Raw genomic sequence first — 18,475 nt, 5'->3', positions numbered from 1 at the left:
GTTCCTTAAAATAAACTATCAAAGGTCGCCACCCCCGGGAGAATCCCTCGATCGAACCCCTCACAGTGGGCGGGATTCTCTGATCCTGAGGCTAAGTGGCAACATGGCCTCAGGAGCAGCGATTCTGACCCTTACAGGGGGCAGCACGGCACTGGAGCGACCCACGCCGCTTCAGCACATGCGCAGTGGAGCCGCCACGATTGCCACGCATGTGCGGTGGCTCCCTTCTCCGCGCCGGCCCTGACGCAACATGGCATAGGGCTACAGGGGCCGGCTCGGAACAAAGAGGCCCCCAACCCGAGAGGCCGGCCCGCCAATCGGTAGGCCCCGATTGCGGGCCAGGCCACAGCGTAGGCCCCCCCCGGGGTCGGACCCCCCCCCCCCCCCCCCTCCCCACCAGGCCGCCCCCGGATCCATTAATGCCGAGGTCTTGCCGGGTAAGACCAGGTGTGAATGGAGCCGCTCGGCCCATCCCGGGCCGAGAATCGCCGGACTGGCGTCGGGGCGTCGTCGCGCAATTCGCGCCCGGCCTGTCGATTCTCTGGCCCGGCCTGGGCTGAGAGAATTCCGCCCAGGGTATTTGACCTTCTATAGGTACAAAAACTCCATCAAATCTCCCAACCATATTGAGGCGCTGGGCGGAGGCACAGACATCCACCCCAACAGAACCCACCTCCGGGCAATCAATAAGGAGAAGGCAAGGACATCCACCTCCTCATCCGTCTGCAGCTCCAGCGAGTTTGACACTCCGAATATGGCAACTAACGGACAGGGCTCTATATTCAGTTCAATATTCAAAGTTGCTGACATGGTGCTAAAAAGAGACCTAAAAACTCACCAGCTTGAGACATTACCAGAACATGTGCACGTAGTTGGCTGGACTCCTGGAAGAACGCTCTCGCCTCTCATCCACCTTTGAGAAGAAGCGACTCATTCGGGACTTGGTCAGGTGTGCCCTAAACACCACTTTAAACTGGATTAAACCCAGCCTGGCGCCTGAGGGCGTGGAGTTCACACTGCGAAGGGCCTCACTCCACACCTCATCATCAATTAGGTGCCCCAGCTCTTCCTCCTCCCTAACCTTGATCCCTTCCATTGAAACCAAATCGTCTGCTGGAATCTGCCCGTAAATTCCGGATGTGCTACTCTCTTCCGATCCCACGAACGAAAGGATCTTCTACATCAGAGATGTTGGCAGTGCTACGGGGAAAGTTGGGCAGGTCTATCGTATAAAATTCCGAAATTGGAGACACCTGAACGAGTCTGAGGCTGAGAGCCCAAACTTCATCTCCAATTCCTATAGACTGGTAAACCGCCATTCCATCAACAGATCTCCCACTATCTCCAGCCCCCTCTCTCCCCACACCCCAAATGGCGTCTAATCTCCTCAACTCGAATAGATGCTTAGCACGGGTGGAGGCCAGCTTCAACACTGATCTAAGTTTAAAACGTTGTCTGAATTGGCTCCATATCTTTAGAGTGGAAACAACCACTGGGTTTGAATAGTATTTTGTTGTTGAGAGCGGGAGCGAAACTGTCACCAGTGCCTCAAACCAGATCCTCTGCATGACCTCGCCTCTATCTGCACCCAAATTAACCTATGATTACAACCCCAACCCAACACCTTCTCTACATTAGCTGCCTAATAATAAAACAGCAAATCAGGCAACGTCAGCCGTCTCTTCGAAGGTTTACCCTATGAATCCTCAGAGTCTTGTCTGCCCATATGAAGGATGATATCATCTTATTGACCTTCCCAAAGACTTTTAGTAAAGAAAACCGGCAGACACTGGAAAAGGAACAAAAACCGCAGGAGAATGTTCATCTTAATCGACTGGACCCTCCCCTCTAAGGACAGGGGAAGCTTATCCCACCTTTGCAAGTTGATCCTTGGTCCTGAGCTTACTCGCAAGGTAAGCATAGTTCAACTTACGAAGTGTGGGCGGCACGGTAGCACAGTGGTTAGCACTGTTGCTTCACAGCAGCAGGGTCCCAGGTGGCTCATTCGCCTGCGGCATCTGCCAGAATATTGGGTGGGCCCTATCGAACTCTGGTGGGGACATTTTCGCATCCCTCCCCAGCAGTTTGGCGAACATTTGAGAGAATTAATCAATCGTCCTTGCGCTCTCCACCCCACCAGCAACCTCACGATTCTTAGGTTCTGTCTCATTGGCCTGTTCTCCAAGTCATCCACCTTTGCCCTCAGGTTCTTGTTCCTCTTGTCTACTGGCAGTATCTCAACTTCCAACGAGGCGATTTGATCGTTATGCCGTGACAACGCCACCTCCACACCTTTCAGCACCTCTTCATGTTTCGTAACAGCCTCTGAGGTTTTTTCAAGCTTCTCTCGAATAGGACCAAGTGTCTTCACGATCGACTGCTTAAGGGTTTCCATCATTACCTTTCCTTGCTTATCAAAATGCTTCTCAAATTGTTTTTCAAACTCCTGCGCCATCACTCCAGTCAGCTTTTCCACCATAACAGTCCCAGCCGACGCTGTATCCGCCATCTTCTCTTCCAATGAGCCTCACAGACTTGCTAACTCCATTGAAGGATTGCCACTTGCAAACTACTTGCCAACGTTTTTTGCAGTCTTCAGCATATTTTCGTCGACAAATTCCTTATACTATTAGATGGGTCTGTTTGATAACCCAAATCCCTGGGGGCTGGGCTAAAAAGACCAAAAAACAAAGACCTTCTCCGACATGCCACCACCGGAAGTCTGACCCCATCGATGGAAATATAATGGAATGTCAAAGCAAGATAGTTAGGTTCTTTCTTTCTCTCTTATTGGGAGTGGTCATTGCCTGGCACTTATGTGGCATGATTGTTACCTGTCATTTATTAGCTCCATGTTTGAATGTGTCCAGATCTTGCTGCTTACGTATATGTTAGTATGTATGTATCAGTATCTGATGAGTCACGAATGGTACTGAACACTGTACAATTATCTACGAACATCCCCATTTCTGACCTCACAACGGAGTGAAGTCATTGATGAAGCAGCTGAAGATGATTGAACCTAGGACAGTACCCTGAGGAACTCCTGCAGTGAGGTTCTGGAGCTGAGAAGATAGGACTCCAACAACCACAATCACTTTGTACTAGGTATCATTCTAACGGGCGGAGGGCTTTTCCCTGGATTCCCATTTACTTCAGTTTTACTAGAGTTCCATGATACCACACAATCGCTGCCTTGGCGTCAAGGGCAGTCACTGCTCAAGTTCAGTTCTTTTGTTCATGTTGAGCAAGTCTATACTGAGGTTAGGACCCAAGTGGGCTAACCAGTATTGAAGGAAGGTAATAAGTAGATGAAGTTTGTTGGATCCAGGACAAGTGCCCTGAGGAACTCCAAACTAAGCGTCAGTGAGCAGGTTATTGATGTGTAAGCGTTGCTTGAATGTAATGTCAATGACATCTTCTTGTCACTTTGTTGATGATTGAGAGTAAACTGGTCAGGCAGTATTTGGCCAGAATGGATTTGTCCTGCTTTTGTGGTTAGGCCATACCTGGGTAATTTTCCACATTAGGTAAATCCAATATTGTAGCTATACTGGAGAGGTTTGGCTAAGAACACAGCTAACTCTGGAGCACAAGTCCTCACTATCACAGCCAAGATGTTGGCTCCTCTTCTCTTCCTCCTTCACCTCCTCCTCCTCTTGATCTTCAGCTATTCTTCAGCCTCTTTATAGGAAGGATGTGGATGTTTTGGAGAGTGTGCAGAGGAGCTTTACCAGGATGCTGCCTGGACTGGAGGGCAGGTCTTATGAAGAAAGGTTGAGGGAGCTAGAGCTTTTCTCACTGGAGCGAAGAAGGAAGCGAGGTGACTTGATAGAGGTAACAAGGTGATGCGAGGCATGGATAGAGTGGACAGCCAGAGACTTCCCCAGGGCGGCGGAAATAGCTGTCACGAGGGGACATAATTTTAAGGTGATTGGAGGAAGGTATAGGGGAGGTGTCAGAGGTAGGTTCTTTACAGAGGGTGGTTGCGTGGAATGTACTGCCAGCAGAGGTGGTGGAGTCAGAGTCATTAGGGACATTTAAGTGACTCTTGGACAGGCACAACAGCAGTAAATTGAAGGGGTGTAGGTTAGGTTGATCTTAGATTAGGATAAATGGTCGGCACAACATCGTGGGCCGAAGGGCCTGTCCTATCCTGTACCGTTCTATGTTCTATTCGCCGTATAGCTGATGGTAAGGGCTGTTTCCTCTGTGCAACATGCAGTAGCAGACCGCCATCAATCTGACACTCACTCTGTTGAATATTGCCGGGCATCCTATGGCAGTCCAGACAGCAGATGAGCTGTTTCACTAAAACAGGGTGCCAATAGACTGCTCTATAACATTTTGTGTGGCAGCACGACTTTCATGGTTTGCATGCCCCCCATGTGTGCAGGGTTGTGCTTTGGAATCATGAGTCATGTCAGGATGCTACTACCATGTCAGCAGAGGAAGACTGCAATCTTCACCAAGCTGCATGTTCACTCCACTTGCTCCTCTCAGGAAAGACTGAATGAAATGTGGTTTGTTCTCTTTGAACAATGAATCTCAATGACGTCCCTTACACAACTGTAAACAGCAAACTCCAAGATGCTGCAAATGCCTTCAGCTCCAGCCTGGAAGGTCAGTGCTCCGAGGTTGCATTTGTACCAGGTGTCAGATAGCAGTGAGATTGTCCTTAACCAAAATGATCCCATTGTTATGATCCCAGCTCATGTTACTACTGGACAAGTTAGATCCAAGAGGTAAACCTAGTTTGAAAACTTTTTTTTAGAAACCATGGAGGAAAATTACTGAACATATTCACAGGTATTTGCTGCTGACCTTTTAACACAAAGAATAAATATTTATTAAGCAAGAAAAAACATACTATATTACACTCGACACTAAGGTTGGAAAGATCTCAATACAAATACAAAAATAAAATTCAAATATTCATGATCCTTCACCCCAGCAATATCTTTACAGGGACAAACAAATTTGGAAAGATAAAACCAATTTTCAATATCTATCTTATACTATAATATTCAGGGTAAATATGCAGTACACGTGAACTAACAGGTGAACTGTGGTCAGACACACCATGCTCCAAATGAAATGACAAATGCAACCAAAGCAGGTTCAATGGATTTCTCCTCAATCCACCCAGACACTTCGCACACCGTGAGTCAACCGGTCTCAGTGAAACTCTGGGCGCAATTCAGCAAAAAAATTTAGAAGTGCCATTTTGGGTGAGTTTGGCGGGATGTTACCCGTCGGCTGCATTGGCAAGATTGCGGCCTGTAATCAACTGCACTTAGTCCTAAAAATGAGCCCCCACGTGAATTGCGACATGCCTGGCTCCCTCGCCATCTGATGCCTCAACTGCTCATTGCTAACAAGAGGGAGCTGCTATTAAATGGTACTCCACCACTCACTCCCAGTCAACACACAAGCATGGGAGTGCACAGACCTGCTGCTCGCTTTGGTGATGCCGACCTGATTAGGCTCTCGAAAGAGGTGTTGCACCCCGTTCCCCCAAGGGGGTCAAAGAACCAGCAACAGGGTCAGCAATGCTGTCCGAGAGACAGTGGCTGCAGCTGCAGTACGTGTGGGCAGCATAATGAGGAGGCCCGCCGTCCAATGGCAGAAGAAGATGAAGGACCTCCAAAGAGCTGCAGCTCTTACCCCCTCTCTCCTGGCATAATTTCTGCCTGCCACTGCTCAAATTCCCCAAACCCTCCTCTTCCCCAATACACTGGTTTACACATCGCACCCTACCAACAACCGATCTTCATGCTTGTTCCTCAGAACCCCCTGGCACACACGAGGACAACCCCTTTACATCCAGGTGCGATACCCAACGTGCCAACTGCTATAGATCACCTGATCCATCAAGCATGCACCTCACAATGTCCTCTCTTTGTCCCCACGGGAGAAGATAACCCATAAGAGGGATCAAGATGGAAGGGGGGTGCGGAGGAGTCCCAGAGATCATGGGCTGGATTCTCCGATCCCCAATGCCGAAATCGCGTTCGGCGATGGGGCGGAGAATCCGTTTTTGTGCCGAAATCGGGAGTGGCGCCGCTTTTTCAATTCTCTGCCAGCTGAAAACGGCGTGCCAAGTATCCACCGCCGCAGGCCATTACCTGAGGCCCGCCCCGCGATGCTCCGTTGCCGACTGGCCGAATTCCTGACGGCGTGGGTTACGTGTGCTCACACCGTCCTGGATCCTCCATGGCGGCTGCGGACTCAGTCTGGCGCCACCACAGTCGGGGGAGGGCCGATCGGCGGGGCTTCATTCTGGGCTGGGGGCAATGTGGGCAGGCAGTCCGGGGCGTGCGAGCAGTTGGAGGGGGGCACTACTTTGGCGGTCCAGGTCCACGGGCTGAGTCCACCATGGAGCACGGCACAACCGCTGCAGGCCGCCGCCGTGCGCATGTGCGGCCTCTGAACCTTAAGTGCTAGGGGGCCATATCGGCAGCTAGAGCTGCGAGCTCTACGCTGGCTCCCTGCTAGCCCCCAGCAAAATGAGGAATCGGTGGCCTTTTAACGGCAGTTTTCCTGGCGTAAAAGACCACCATTTTCACAACGGCGTCAGCACTTATCTCAGAATCGGAGAATCCAGCCCCAGAGTCCTCGCCCCCAATGAGGAACGAGCCCTGGAGATCGCAGGGTTTCCGAAGGAGAGAACAAGAAGACTGGCCTGTGTCAAAGAGGGGAGGATCCACTGTCCCATCATTCAGATGACCAATAGCAATGAGTTGTTGACATCTCACAAAATTATACTTTCCTCTCACTGACATGTCCATTGTCGTGCAGAATCGTCCTGCAGAATCACCATCTGATGAGGCCGAGCCATCCGGAGTCGTACCCCTCTCCCCCGCCATCCAAGAGAACGCCTCGGAGGAGAGCTCCGAGGAGAACACTGGAAATGCATCACAGCTATCACCCGCACCTTCCACTAGTGCAGAAGCACACATCTCAGGAGGAGACATTCGTGAACAGGCTTTGGAGGCACGCATCTTTTGAGCACCACACAGTTGCTAATGCACATCAAGTGGAGGCAGGAACATCCAAGGAAGCTCTCTAATGTCTGCACCATGGTGTCGTGCCCTCAGCGATGGTCCTCAATGAAATTCTATGATTCTACGTTCTTATGCATGGTAGCACAGTAGTCAGCACAGTTGCTTCTAGCAGAGCCAGATGACTCCGAGGATTCTGGAGCTCACTCCAGCTGCCCCTCTGTTCCATGGAGGTGCCTAGGGACCTACGGGCACCCTCAGGGAGGAGGAAGCACTGGAGCCCAACCCGGGGCCTACCAGCAAGGAGATACGGCAGTCTCCAGTTCTTCTGAACACCCCCTCCTGATGCCGGCACATCTCAAGGGCAGCGGGCAGAACAGGGTGGCCTGGCGAAGCTTGTAACACCGGTAAGTCGTCCCTTTGGCTCCAGACCCTCCAGAGTACAACTGCCAAGGGCATCGAAGGTCATAGAGCACGGAGAGCAGCAGGCTACCTCTATCTCTGATGTGCATATTGGGGACACACCTCGATAGAGCACTAAACCACCGAAGATCAAGAAGAAAGAGGATCACTCAGTGGGCATTGGTGAGGTCACTATCTGTAGCGAGAGGGAATGGAAATCTGTTATATTAAAATATTCACCATTAAAACATTTCACACCCAATACATGTGAACCCCCTGTCAAGTTAATCTTCACAGCGGGCCTGCCCACACCCCCACCCCCTGTAGCCACCCCCCCCCCCCCCCCCTCCCACCGTCACAGTGGTCCAAGATCAAAAGCCCCTGATGCAGACTTCGTCATCAGGATTGGTGTGAGTGCGCTGTCAGCAGAAAGACGAGTCAGACTTTATCAGATCCTGAGAAGCACCAGCGTTTTCCTCACAGTGAGTGATCATCACTCTCCTGCCTTGTTTAGTGACCCGCTGAGTGCCAACACCGGCGCATTATCCTGGAGTGATGCTACACAAACCCTTGGAGGGGGGAAACAGAGTGGTCGGGGACAGGGCTCCCTCACGAGCCAACCCGTCATCCTGGGGTGGTCCTCGAAGATACTGGGGATCTCAGAGTGCAACAGGATGCAGTTGTCATGTACACTCCCAGGAGTGATTCTGAGGTGATGGGGCGCACTTGATCTGAACATTCAGGTAGTGGAACCCCTTCTTTTTAATATAGGCACTCCCTGATACCCCGGTGTTAGCAGGGTAACATGCATGCCATCAATGGGCCCCTGGACCTGGGGAATCCTGGCAATGGCAGAAAATCCTATAGCACAGGCATCTTGATGGGCCTGGTCCAGGTCGAAGGTGGTATAGTCAGGTGCCCAGGCATACAGAGCACCTGTTAACTTCGCTCACTTTCTGTCCCCCTCTTCTTTGTCTATAACTCTGATACACTTTCTCTCATCATTGTGCCTATGTCTATGTACAACTCAATTGCTGCTCATGCATTAGCGCATTGTTGCCCCCAGTTCCTTCAGGTTGGGGTCAGGATTTCCGAGCCTGGTCCAAGTATCTTGCATCCCAGATTGCTAAAGGTGAGTGTGCAAAAGCGGAAGGCCAACTATGACAAAATTACAATTTTGTTTACAATGCAAGTATGTAAATACACAAAGTATGGTGATTAAGGTTGGTAAGCTACAAGTACAAATAGCCATTATAATGCAGTAGCAATAACAGAAATGTGGCTGAAAAATGGCGAGAACTGGGTCCTTAGCCCTCAAGGATATAAAACGTTCGGAAATGTCTGGGAAGGAAATTGGGCAGAGGGGTGTGGTAACAGGATGGTATTACTGATTAAGGAAGACAAAGTTGAGTTGGAAAGAAAGGTTATCCTTGAGAGGACATTGGCAAGGATCCATTTGGTAGAGCTGAGAAGCAAAAGTATGATCATGCAACAGGGGATATTCTATAGGTCTCCAAAAAGAAAGAAATAGAGGAACAAATCATCAGGGAAATCACAGAGATATGTAACAACTATAGAATTCTAATATTGAAGGATTTAATTACACAAGCACAGGCCAATGGGAAAGCAGACGGGTAGACCTTTAAAATAGGGTTCCAAGTTATTGGTGGTGTCCCCATTGCAGGCCCACCTCTCCAGCGATTTTACAAGTCGCAGGGGAGGTGTCAGGTTGGCTTCCTGCCAGTGGCCCAACTGAGACCCTTAATTTGGGCATGAGGGGCCTGCGTGCAAAGTGCAGCCTGGCAGGTTTAACCCCATGGCTGCTGTTCAGTGAAAGGGGTGCTTCTTTCAGAGCTCCCGCTGCCAATCGGAGCACTCAACCCCATTGTTTTCCCTCCCCACATCCATCCTCCCCCAACCCTGTCCAAAGGGACAAAGGGTGAAATATGCTTTGAGATTTAATGAATAGTTTATAATCGGTGTTCACTTCGGAAAAGGAGACCGACGAAATATCAGAAATGGTGAATGCTGCAGGTCATGGATGGGCTGAAAATGAGAGGCAGGAGGTACTGGAAAGGTCGGCTATCCTTTGAATGAATAAGTCACCTGGTCCAGGGCACCTCTTTTGATGCCTGCATCGGTATTGAGGGCAATGTGCTTCGAGCTTAAATTGTTTGCAAGTGCGGTTGGCCTGCTCAGTGCTGTCTTTAACATGTGTAAAACGGCGCAGAACAAAATTACCAAGCAGATCTCACTACTGAGGTCACCTTTTGCCTTGACATTGGGGACCTTACTTCCTTCGCAAAATTCAACCCTGCGACTCCAGTTCATAGAATAATAGAATCTTGCAGCATAGAAGAGAGCCAGTCAGCCCATTGCCTTTGTGCTGACTTTTTAAAAGAGCCATCAAATAGTTCCACTACCCACTCTTCCCCCAATACCTTGTTTCCTTTTCAAGTATTTATCCAATTCCCTTTTAAAACACAGTACGAAGTCTTACAACACCAGGTTAAAGTCCAACGGGTTTGTTTCGATGTCACTAGCTTTCGGAGCGCTGCTCCTTCCTCAGGTGAATGAAGAGGTATGCGTACTGTGCTCACCCCAGTCCAACGCCGGCATCTCCACATCTTTTAAAACACCTTAGCCAGTGCTTTGTGAACCCTCACCTGCACTGCCTCCAATTACATCTGCAACACCTACCTTTGCCCCGATCTTGCCACTTTGTACCTGCTCCAGGTCCTCTACCAAGTCATGTGCCAGGGTCCAGCCCTCCTCGAATGCCTCATAAGACCATAAGACCAAGAACACAAAAGATAGAAGCAGACCATACAGCTCGGAGAATAACATAAATATAAATGAAAGTATTCCTGGACTCCTTTCAACACTTCTTCAGAAGAGTATATGGTCCAGACAATCTGGATCTGATGAAAGTTCACTGACGTAAAATATTCACTCTGACACTAACATGGAAATAGGGATGGAGCAGCAATGCAGATGTGACGTCGAGAATTCAGTACGAAATAGTTTTACAGACATGATTATCATTTTTGGACACTATTGCACAGCCACAGTTAACTGGATTGAGAAGTGGCTGGCATTTGGGTGGGTAGATTCTCAGAACCAGGTCATAGATGGAACTGAAGAGGAGAGACGGGGATTAGGAGGTCTCAGAGATCAGAAGAAGCCATTGATAAGGGTACCGGGGTTTGGAGATCACTCTACTGGAACATTAGAACTGAGGCACAACCGATATTGGACCTTGAGATTCATCCACAACAGATCGGCGAGCTGCAGATGTGTGCTGAGCAGTGTCCTGCAGTTCAAAGACAAAAAAGAATGGAATTTGGGTCACTGCATTTTCTGACATTGGCCTACAGGAACTTCTTCCAAGAAACAACGGGTGGGGGGGGGGAGGGTTTACCGGTGTCCAGTTCAGAATCAGAGTGGTCCCCGCATTTTCTCCACACTGGCTCCCTTCTCACTTGACATTTCTTTCCTGCTTTTCCTCTGCCATTGTAAAGCTAGCATGCTGAAAGCAGTTGTAAGGGATTTCCTTTCTCTCATATAGATTGGCAATGACATCAGGTGAGAACCATGGGGTGCTTCAGCTGAGGTTACAATGTGCCAAATCTGTGCAGCCCAATGTTATTTATATTTATGCTTTTCCCAGCAGGTTGCTGAATTTCTGACTTAAATTATTTTTGAAGAGCTCCCTCCTGTAGTCCTTTATTGATTTTTTTTTTACTTTTCATGTTTAAATGCTTCATAAAAAGAGTGCTGTTGAAAAGACTGTTGTGCCACCTTTTGTGTGTGTCTGATTTTAAATAACATTTTGAAAGACCATACTCAGCAAATTTTCTATTGACGCCACAGGGTACATTTCAAATTGATGAATAGAAAGAAATATTGGGCAGTTTGTGCAACAGTTGCCTATCTTGCAATGCCAATTTTATTCTTCAGCAGTTAAGCTGAAAATTATCCTCTCAACTACTTATTAAACACTCCTCCCTCCCACCCCACAGAACAAGCAATGATTGCTCATTTGCCACCGCCAGCTCGTAAAATTGTTCATCACCAGCTGGATCATTTGGTTCTCTTTGTTTCAAATATCTGAAGCAATTTTATAAAGTGTAGTATCCCTTACGAGACCCATAGGGTGAACTCAATTGATCTCCCCATGGTACTCGTGGATTACGAGTTCTCTCACTAGTGGATGGAGGCCCGCCCAGCTGGGGCTCGTAAAGCCGCCCAATAAAAGCCAACCCTGACTGTGACCGGCGTGATCAGTAGTCCCGATTGGGACCTTTGAACTGTAAGCCGTGTTGTGCCCTTTATTTTGTGTTGGTTTGTTAAATACTGGTTAACTTCACCTAAATATTGGTTATTATTATCTATAGATGGATCAATCAGATCACAGAGAAATAGTGATGGGGTGGATAATAAGAATAGGTGGATGCAACAACTAACATGGTATAGCAAAGAGCTCAGCAACAAAATCCTTCTAGTGTACATGTTAAACAACATGTACCTTTAGAAGAACTCCAATAGAAAGTAAGTGCAATCATTCATTCAGGTCTTATCTCTCACAGAGATGAGTAATGCTCTTCAGCTGCGAAAAGTGGCTCTGCAATGCTGTTGGCAAGGAACGTGGTGGAGACCTGTGCTGCATATAATTGATACAATTCTACCTCACCTTGTTATGTGTTACAGTCTTGCAATGCCTTTGTTACTTAAGAATTTTTTTTATCAGGTCCAATGATTGCCCAAACTACTAATTTGATAACAATCCACAACTGGGTCAAAATTCTGGAAGTTCCAACCTAATAGCGCTGTGGAAATACCTTCATTGTGTACACCACAGCGAATCAAGAAAGCACACTTCCATTTTCTCCAAGGCAAATAGGAATAGGCAACAAATGCTAGCTGCATTCATATCCGAAGAATGAATTTAGAAAATACTGGGCGAAAATAGTATACAAGCATGTCCTCCCTGATGTTTTGGGTTCTTCGGAGTTGCATGTTGATGCTAATCCTGGTAAATCAAAGCTCAGAGATACAGCATATGACTGTGATTGTGATGTGCGATGAAACAGAGCTACATTTCACCATTATTCGCACTGTCCAGTACTACATTTATTTGATTATTCCATGAATTCAATTAATCAGTGATGCCTGGAGTATATGTTAATGTTGTTGTTCTTCAGATACAAGGTGATAAAGGAGGTCACATCCTGGACAATCACAATTATGATCTGACAGCAATGATAATTGATTGAGAAGAAATAAACAGGTGTAAAATCCTATTCAGTGGTTGCTTGACTCAAAGTTGTGAAATGTGATTTGGTTTCAATTCTTCATTAATTGCCAACAATTAACAATCATGCTTAGATTTTAAATACATTTGTGATTCGAGTGAATTCAAACTTGAAGCGGGATAAGCAAGTTCAATTCAAAGTCACATCAAGTCATTCATAGCTCTATTAATGAAGTAAAGTCACTGTGTGTCTTTCTGATTCTGATGTTCAGACATTATGGGCTGAATTATACAGGCAGGAAAACAGATAGGTGGACCTGTAAAGTAGGGCACCATGCCATTAGCAGTATACCCAATTAAAAGCCCCATTGCATTGCTGCTCCGATTGGAGGCCCCTCCCAGTTTTGCCTCCCTGCATCTACCCTCCCTATGCCCCTATCCAGCAGACCCTCCAGTCCCCCTCGCCAGAGACTGCCAATTCAGCCCCAACCCAGTGAGATCTCATGCGTACCTGAGTTTGGGAGTATCCATGGTTCCGCTTCCTCCCTGGCCTCGTACAATACTGGCAGGGTCACCAATCCTGGGGCGGCACAGAGCTTTTGGGCTCTATTTGGCTGACAGCTCTTTGAAGAAGGACAGAAGTCCTGCCTTACGAATTAAAGGGCCGTCACCCAAAGATTTAAAGGTCAATTCTGCCAAACAGAAGCAGGCTCGTCCCTGAAATTTACAATGAGTGCGAGAAGCCTGTTCTCAGTGTATAATCTTCAATGAGACAGCAATGAGATCTTACACTGAATAGAGTTTGTAACACAGTTACTGAAACCCCATTGGAAATAGAGATAGCAAAATAATTTCAAAAACGTCTTCATTGAAATCCTTCAACAAAATCATATTAAGGGTCTTGGGTTTCTGTATGGCAAGCGTGTCCACCATGTCTGATACGCTGCACTATATTACAAATCGGCTGAAGAGCTCGGATAAGATTTAAGACGATAAATATGAAAAGGGAATTCAAAGTACACTATATTTGCATTTTTATTTGTCCGAGATAAAGGAAAAATGTATTTTAAAATTTTCATTATTGTGCAATGGTGATTCATTTTGGAATGCATTGCCACAGTTTTAAACTATGCTTTCTTGTTAAGTAAACATTCATAAGGTCATTTTTTTGAAAGATCGTTTGTTTGGAAAATTCCTCGCCTGTACAACCAAATTACATTAGGTATCCATCTCATTCCCCCATTGTATTTTCTTTTAACTATGTTTACCTTGGGATTTTGTCTGTTTCTTAATTATTTAGGGAACCTTTTTGAGCACCTTTGTTGGCTGGCTGGAGAGGAATGAGCTTTTTTCTTAAAGACTCAAATTTCTGGAGAGTGAGGAGAGCATGACATATTTATACTAAAGTAAAGAGCTCAATACCCTCAAACTTGGGTTGCAGCAACATCATAAACAACAATAAAAAAAGAAGCTACAATGGGAAAGGCACCTTCAATGGATCCTGAGTTATCTCTACGCCTATGCTCCCAAATTTTGTCGTCAGGCACACACATTCTTCAATTTGCTTCTGACAGAATATTGAATGGTATGGCAAATCTTTAAAGATGATAAACCAGAATACAAAGCACATGTACTGGGATGTGCAGGTATCAAGTATCAAAATATATTATATCAACCTTTATCCTGCACATCTCAATATATGTAAGTGGAAAAAGATATTTTAGTTTGTGAAGAGCTCACAATTCCTTCACTACTGTAGTGTCTTTGATAAAAAAACCTAACTGAGTTACACAGCCCAAGGGTTTTCACAGAAGTCAGAGCTAACTGTCTTCTTCAGGTATTCTGTGTCGAATACCTGCCGTACATTCATGAAAGCTGCTCATTATTAGAAATTCTGTTCAATTTCCCCTTGAGGATACCGCCTACTTTCTCCCTTGGAACCTCTGCCGACTTTAAAATATTGGTGGGGGGGGGGGGGGAATCCTCACAGTGAAGCATTAAATATCAAAAGGTCACTGCTCTCTTTTAGTCTTGACGGGCGACACAATTTCTCTTTGTAAATGTTACATTTTCATGTTGTTTTTTCAACAGTTCTACTGCCCTAGGTATTTTTTTTAAACAATGTTCAATTATAGTTGCATAAAAGAACTTGTGTTTGAAAAAGCAAAAATGCCAAGTCAATTCCCAGGCAAAGTTCAGAAGAAGAAAAGTAAAATGACATTTTTGTTTCATCCAAGCAATTTAATACTAGCAATATTACTCTCTGCTCAATGTAACCAGGCTAGAAACTGATTTATATTGGTTTTCAGGCCTGAACGAGGTGATTCAAGCAGCAGAGGCTGGAGACCCAAATGTGATCTGAATAATTCTGGTGAGCCACTGATGCCGATTGAGCAATCCGAGTCAGCTTGCCAGCCTGCTAAATGCCAATCTCACCTGGCTGAAACACAAGCAGCGGCCCTCGGGTACATCCTGTTGGACGCTGCAGCGGCGGTGGAGAAATGACGAAAGGGAGCTGACTGAGCTTGAGTGGGTAGCAGCCTACATTATTGCTATAGAGCACCAAGTTACAAAAGAGAACTTCCTTTTGTTGGCAGCCTTTTATGGACCAGTAGTTTGCCTGCACATCAAAAAAATGCAGGAACTCGAGAGAAATCCTGAAACAAGCATCCAGCCCATTATTAGCATATGTAAGGAGTCTGTCACCTGTTCCAGGAGGCCTCCAGGGGTATCTGAATATTGCCAATGCTAAGATGGAACTGGATGAAGTTCAGGCACTATCTTTTAGGCAGGACATAGCCTTGCAAAGTTGGATATTTTTGTCCCTACTGTGACCAAACATTGCGTGCAACATTGCCTAATTTCTACTTTACCTTTAGTTACATGCCATATATGGGGGAAGAGTTATTTTCATTAAAAAATTCATGCATCAATGCAACATCCAAAGGTCTATTTTACAAAATTACACTTCTCAACTTTGGAGAATGTTGTACATCGGATACCGAGCCACAGAGGTCAGCACATCTGGCAGGATTTCTTAAGCAATACCCATGGGAAATCCTGCTTTACTCAATAACTTGTGTGACCAAATCCAGATTGTGCTCTGGGCCGACAAAGCTCCAGAATCGAAGTGTGAATTTGCAAAATCTACCCGCCAGCTCTTTTAATTGCAAACTTAAAATAGGTTCCAATGGAACAAAGCAAGCGATTTTTGAAGCAGGAATAATAATAAAAAATCATCTACTCAGCATTACTCTTTTCAATGGTTCCTTTCTCCATTGCCCACAATAAAGGTAATCTGTCTCTGCCACATTTTTAATAAGGAATGAAACATCAAAAATCCTCTTCAAAGATGTTCAGTACAGCTTTGAGTTTTTTGCTCAAGTCATTACAGCTTTAACTAACCTTGTTCAGGGACTGGGGGTTTGGCTGTTGTAGATTTTATCTTGAGTGCGTCCTTGGCAGACATGTCACAACAGGAGCCTTTATTAGTGTCTTGATCACTGTCGGCTTGGTCACTGTCTCCGTGTCCGCTGTCCCTCAAACTAACTCTCTCTGGATCTTTGAATGTGGAATTACTGAAACAAAAGACACCACTGTTCATCACCACATCAATTTTGAGTAATTTAGTTTGACTGAGCAATGCAGACAGGAATGCAAATGCAATGGCTGAGCAAGACATTTAACAGGACTTACCTTTGAACAAACTGCTGCCTGCTGCCCATGTAATTGGGCTCTGTGGGAAAATTGTCTGTCTGTGAAGAATAGATGAAGAAATTTAAGTATTTTGGTACATATTAAAATCTCCCAGAGTGAAACAAAATTTCCTAGAGGAAGATGATTAATAATTTAAAAAATCCTTTTTATCTTTAGTTTGTCCACTATAATTTCTTTCAAAAAGAAACCCTACCTCTATAATTGCTGATCGAAAACAAACAGATTACTCGAGGGCAAGAATTTTGATGGTTTAAACAGTGTGTATATCACAACTAAAATATCTCTTTAAACTGTTGAATCTGAATGCGTGCACAGACGAAACTCAGGAAGAACCTTAATTCACCCTCAGCATCAAGCAATTGTGTGTGCAATTTACAATGAATCATTTTGATCACTTTACTTTGATTGTTGCATTAGATTAGTTTCAGAAGCAATTATATAATTCAGAGAATTGTAACAAGTTTTCCCTTCTAAACAGAGAGGAGTTAATTTAAGGAGCTTGTGTCCTGTCTCTCTGTGAATTATTTCAGGGTATTTTAAATAATTAGATGAATGACAATGTTTAGAATAACACACAAATAATGTACAAATATTTTAGACAGTGCTGAGAGGAGGTTAAGCTCACCACGTGGCCGTTAAACTTTCAAAGTCATCATGTTTTTCATTTAACAAGTGTAAAATCCCCCACTCGCAATTTTTAAAGTAAAAACTGTTCAAATAACAGCAAAATCCTTGCCTCCAATGTAGTGTTAGAAAACATTAAGAAGTTGCACCTCTTTTAGTGTGAAATACTAATACCAAAGGTAAAAATGAAGTGACATTTTATTTGTTTTCAACATTAATAGGTGTTTGCATCTTTACTCTTCTGCAGAATATTCTACAGAACATTTTTCACCAAGTTTAACGATACAAGTTTTGTAAATACACCGGAATTAAACATCTCAAATAGTTGCTTTATTTATGGTATTAAGAAATTATTCATACAATACTCTGACATCTGGATACATGTTTTTGGTGTAAACCTATGTTCACTGCGTAATAAACAGGCTGCTGCACGTTCGTACAAGTGAACTATTAACACGACCTGGATTTACAGGTCAATACAACCACAGGAGATGGATCCTGAATTATCGGCTGAATTTAACCATGAGACATTTAAGTTTCTGCACAAATTAATATTTTAGTCCCTGTCACTAAGTCTTAGTCATACTGACTGTCGTACTTAAAAATTCTTGGCCAGAATTCTCCAGCCATTGGGATTTTCTTTTCCGCTGGCACCCCCGGTAGATTTCCTGGCACCCATGGGGTGGTTTCAATGGGAAATCCCATTGACAAATGGCGGGAAGAGAGAATCCCACCTCCAGTGAATGATGAACCGCTGAGAAACACACAGCTGGGGGACCGGAGAATCCCACCCCTTATTTCTGCAGAAACAATGGGCACAATTCTCGCAACAAATGACTAAAAAGTGTCTTTTTGGGTGGAAATACCGGTGCAAATCGTGCCGGAATTCCCGTCACAATGCTTCCATACTTGGTCTTCTTTTTGGAACCCGCTGATAAAGTGATGAGTGGGATCTGAAGATGCCAGCAGGCTCAGCCTCACAGAGATCAGAGCGCCCCAATCTCAAAGCGAGAGTGCAGGCTGGATCGCTGGCACCGGAGCTCGCCAAAAGGATCTCCCTTCAGGCGTCCCGTCCCCTTCTAGCTGGAATCATTGCCCCCCCCCCCGCCAAATCATGGGCACCACCCCAGTCCCCGACTTCCCCAGTTGAGCGACACCCTGCTACATGGTCACCAAATGTCCCCCATTGTGGCCACATCCTCTCCATGCCCCCCAGGAAGTGACCTGTGGCACACTGGCAGTGCCTGGGCACTGAGCTGCCATCTTCCCAACCACTCCAGTGACCTCTAAGCACACCCCCCCTACCCCTTGGGCATCATGTCTGGCTCTAGACCAGCAGTGAATTCCGCTGCCCTCAGCTGCGTCATAAGAGGTGAATCCCGGGAGCCAGAAGACTCCGGCTTGAAACATTGTGAGCATATTTAAATGCTCATTTAGGCATGAACCAGATTGCGGCATGTGCCGTGGGCCAGAA

The 18,475-nt window shown here is 45.9% G+C and overlaps 1 protein-coding gene across 6 annotated transcripts in view; it reads right to left on the bottom strand.

Annotated features, from left to right (window-relative positions):
• pcdh17 (protocadherin 17) overlaps positions 1-18,475 on the bottom strand; it is a 202,537-nt gene that overhangs the window by 160,344 nt on the left and 23,718 nt on the right. For 5 of the 6 annotated variants that reach the window (XM_072476312.1, XM_072476313.1, XM_072476315.1 and 2 more), the window contains exons 2-3: positions 16,357-16,415; positions 16,066-16,238 (exon numbers count right to left, since the gene is read on the bottom strand). In XM_072476312.1, coding sequence (XP_072332413.1) covers positions 16,066-16,238; positions 16,357-16,415 — 232 coding nt within the window. Of the gene's footprint in view, positions 1-10,606; positions 10,720-16,065; positions 16,239-16,356; positions 16,416-18,475 lie in introns of all 6 variants that reach the window. The other variant, XR_011935139.1, reaches the window with a different exon arrangement.

This window comes from Scyliorhinus torazame, chromosome 15 (assembly GCF_047496885.1).
Source record: "Scyliorhinus torazame isolate Kashiwa2021f chromosome 15, sScyTor2.1, whole genome shotgun sequence".
Taxonomy (NCBI): Eukaryota; Metazoa; Chordata; class Chondrichthyes; order Carcharhiniformes; family Scyliorhinidae; genus Scyliorhinus; species Scyliorhinus torazame.
The sequence above is the reverse complement of the archived record's forward strand: the minus strand, read 5'-3'. Positions and strand labels throughout refer to the sequence as shown.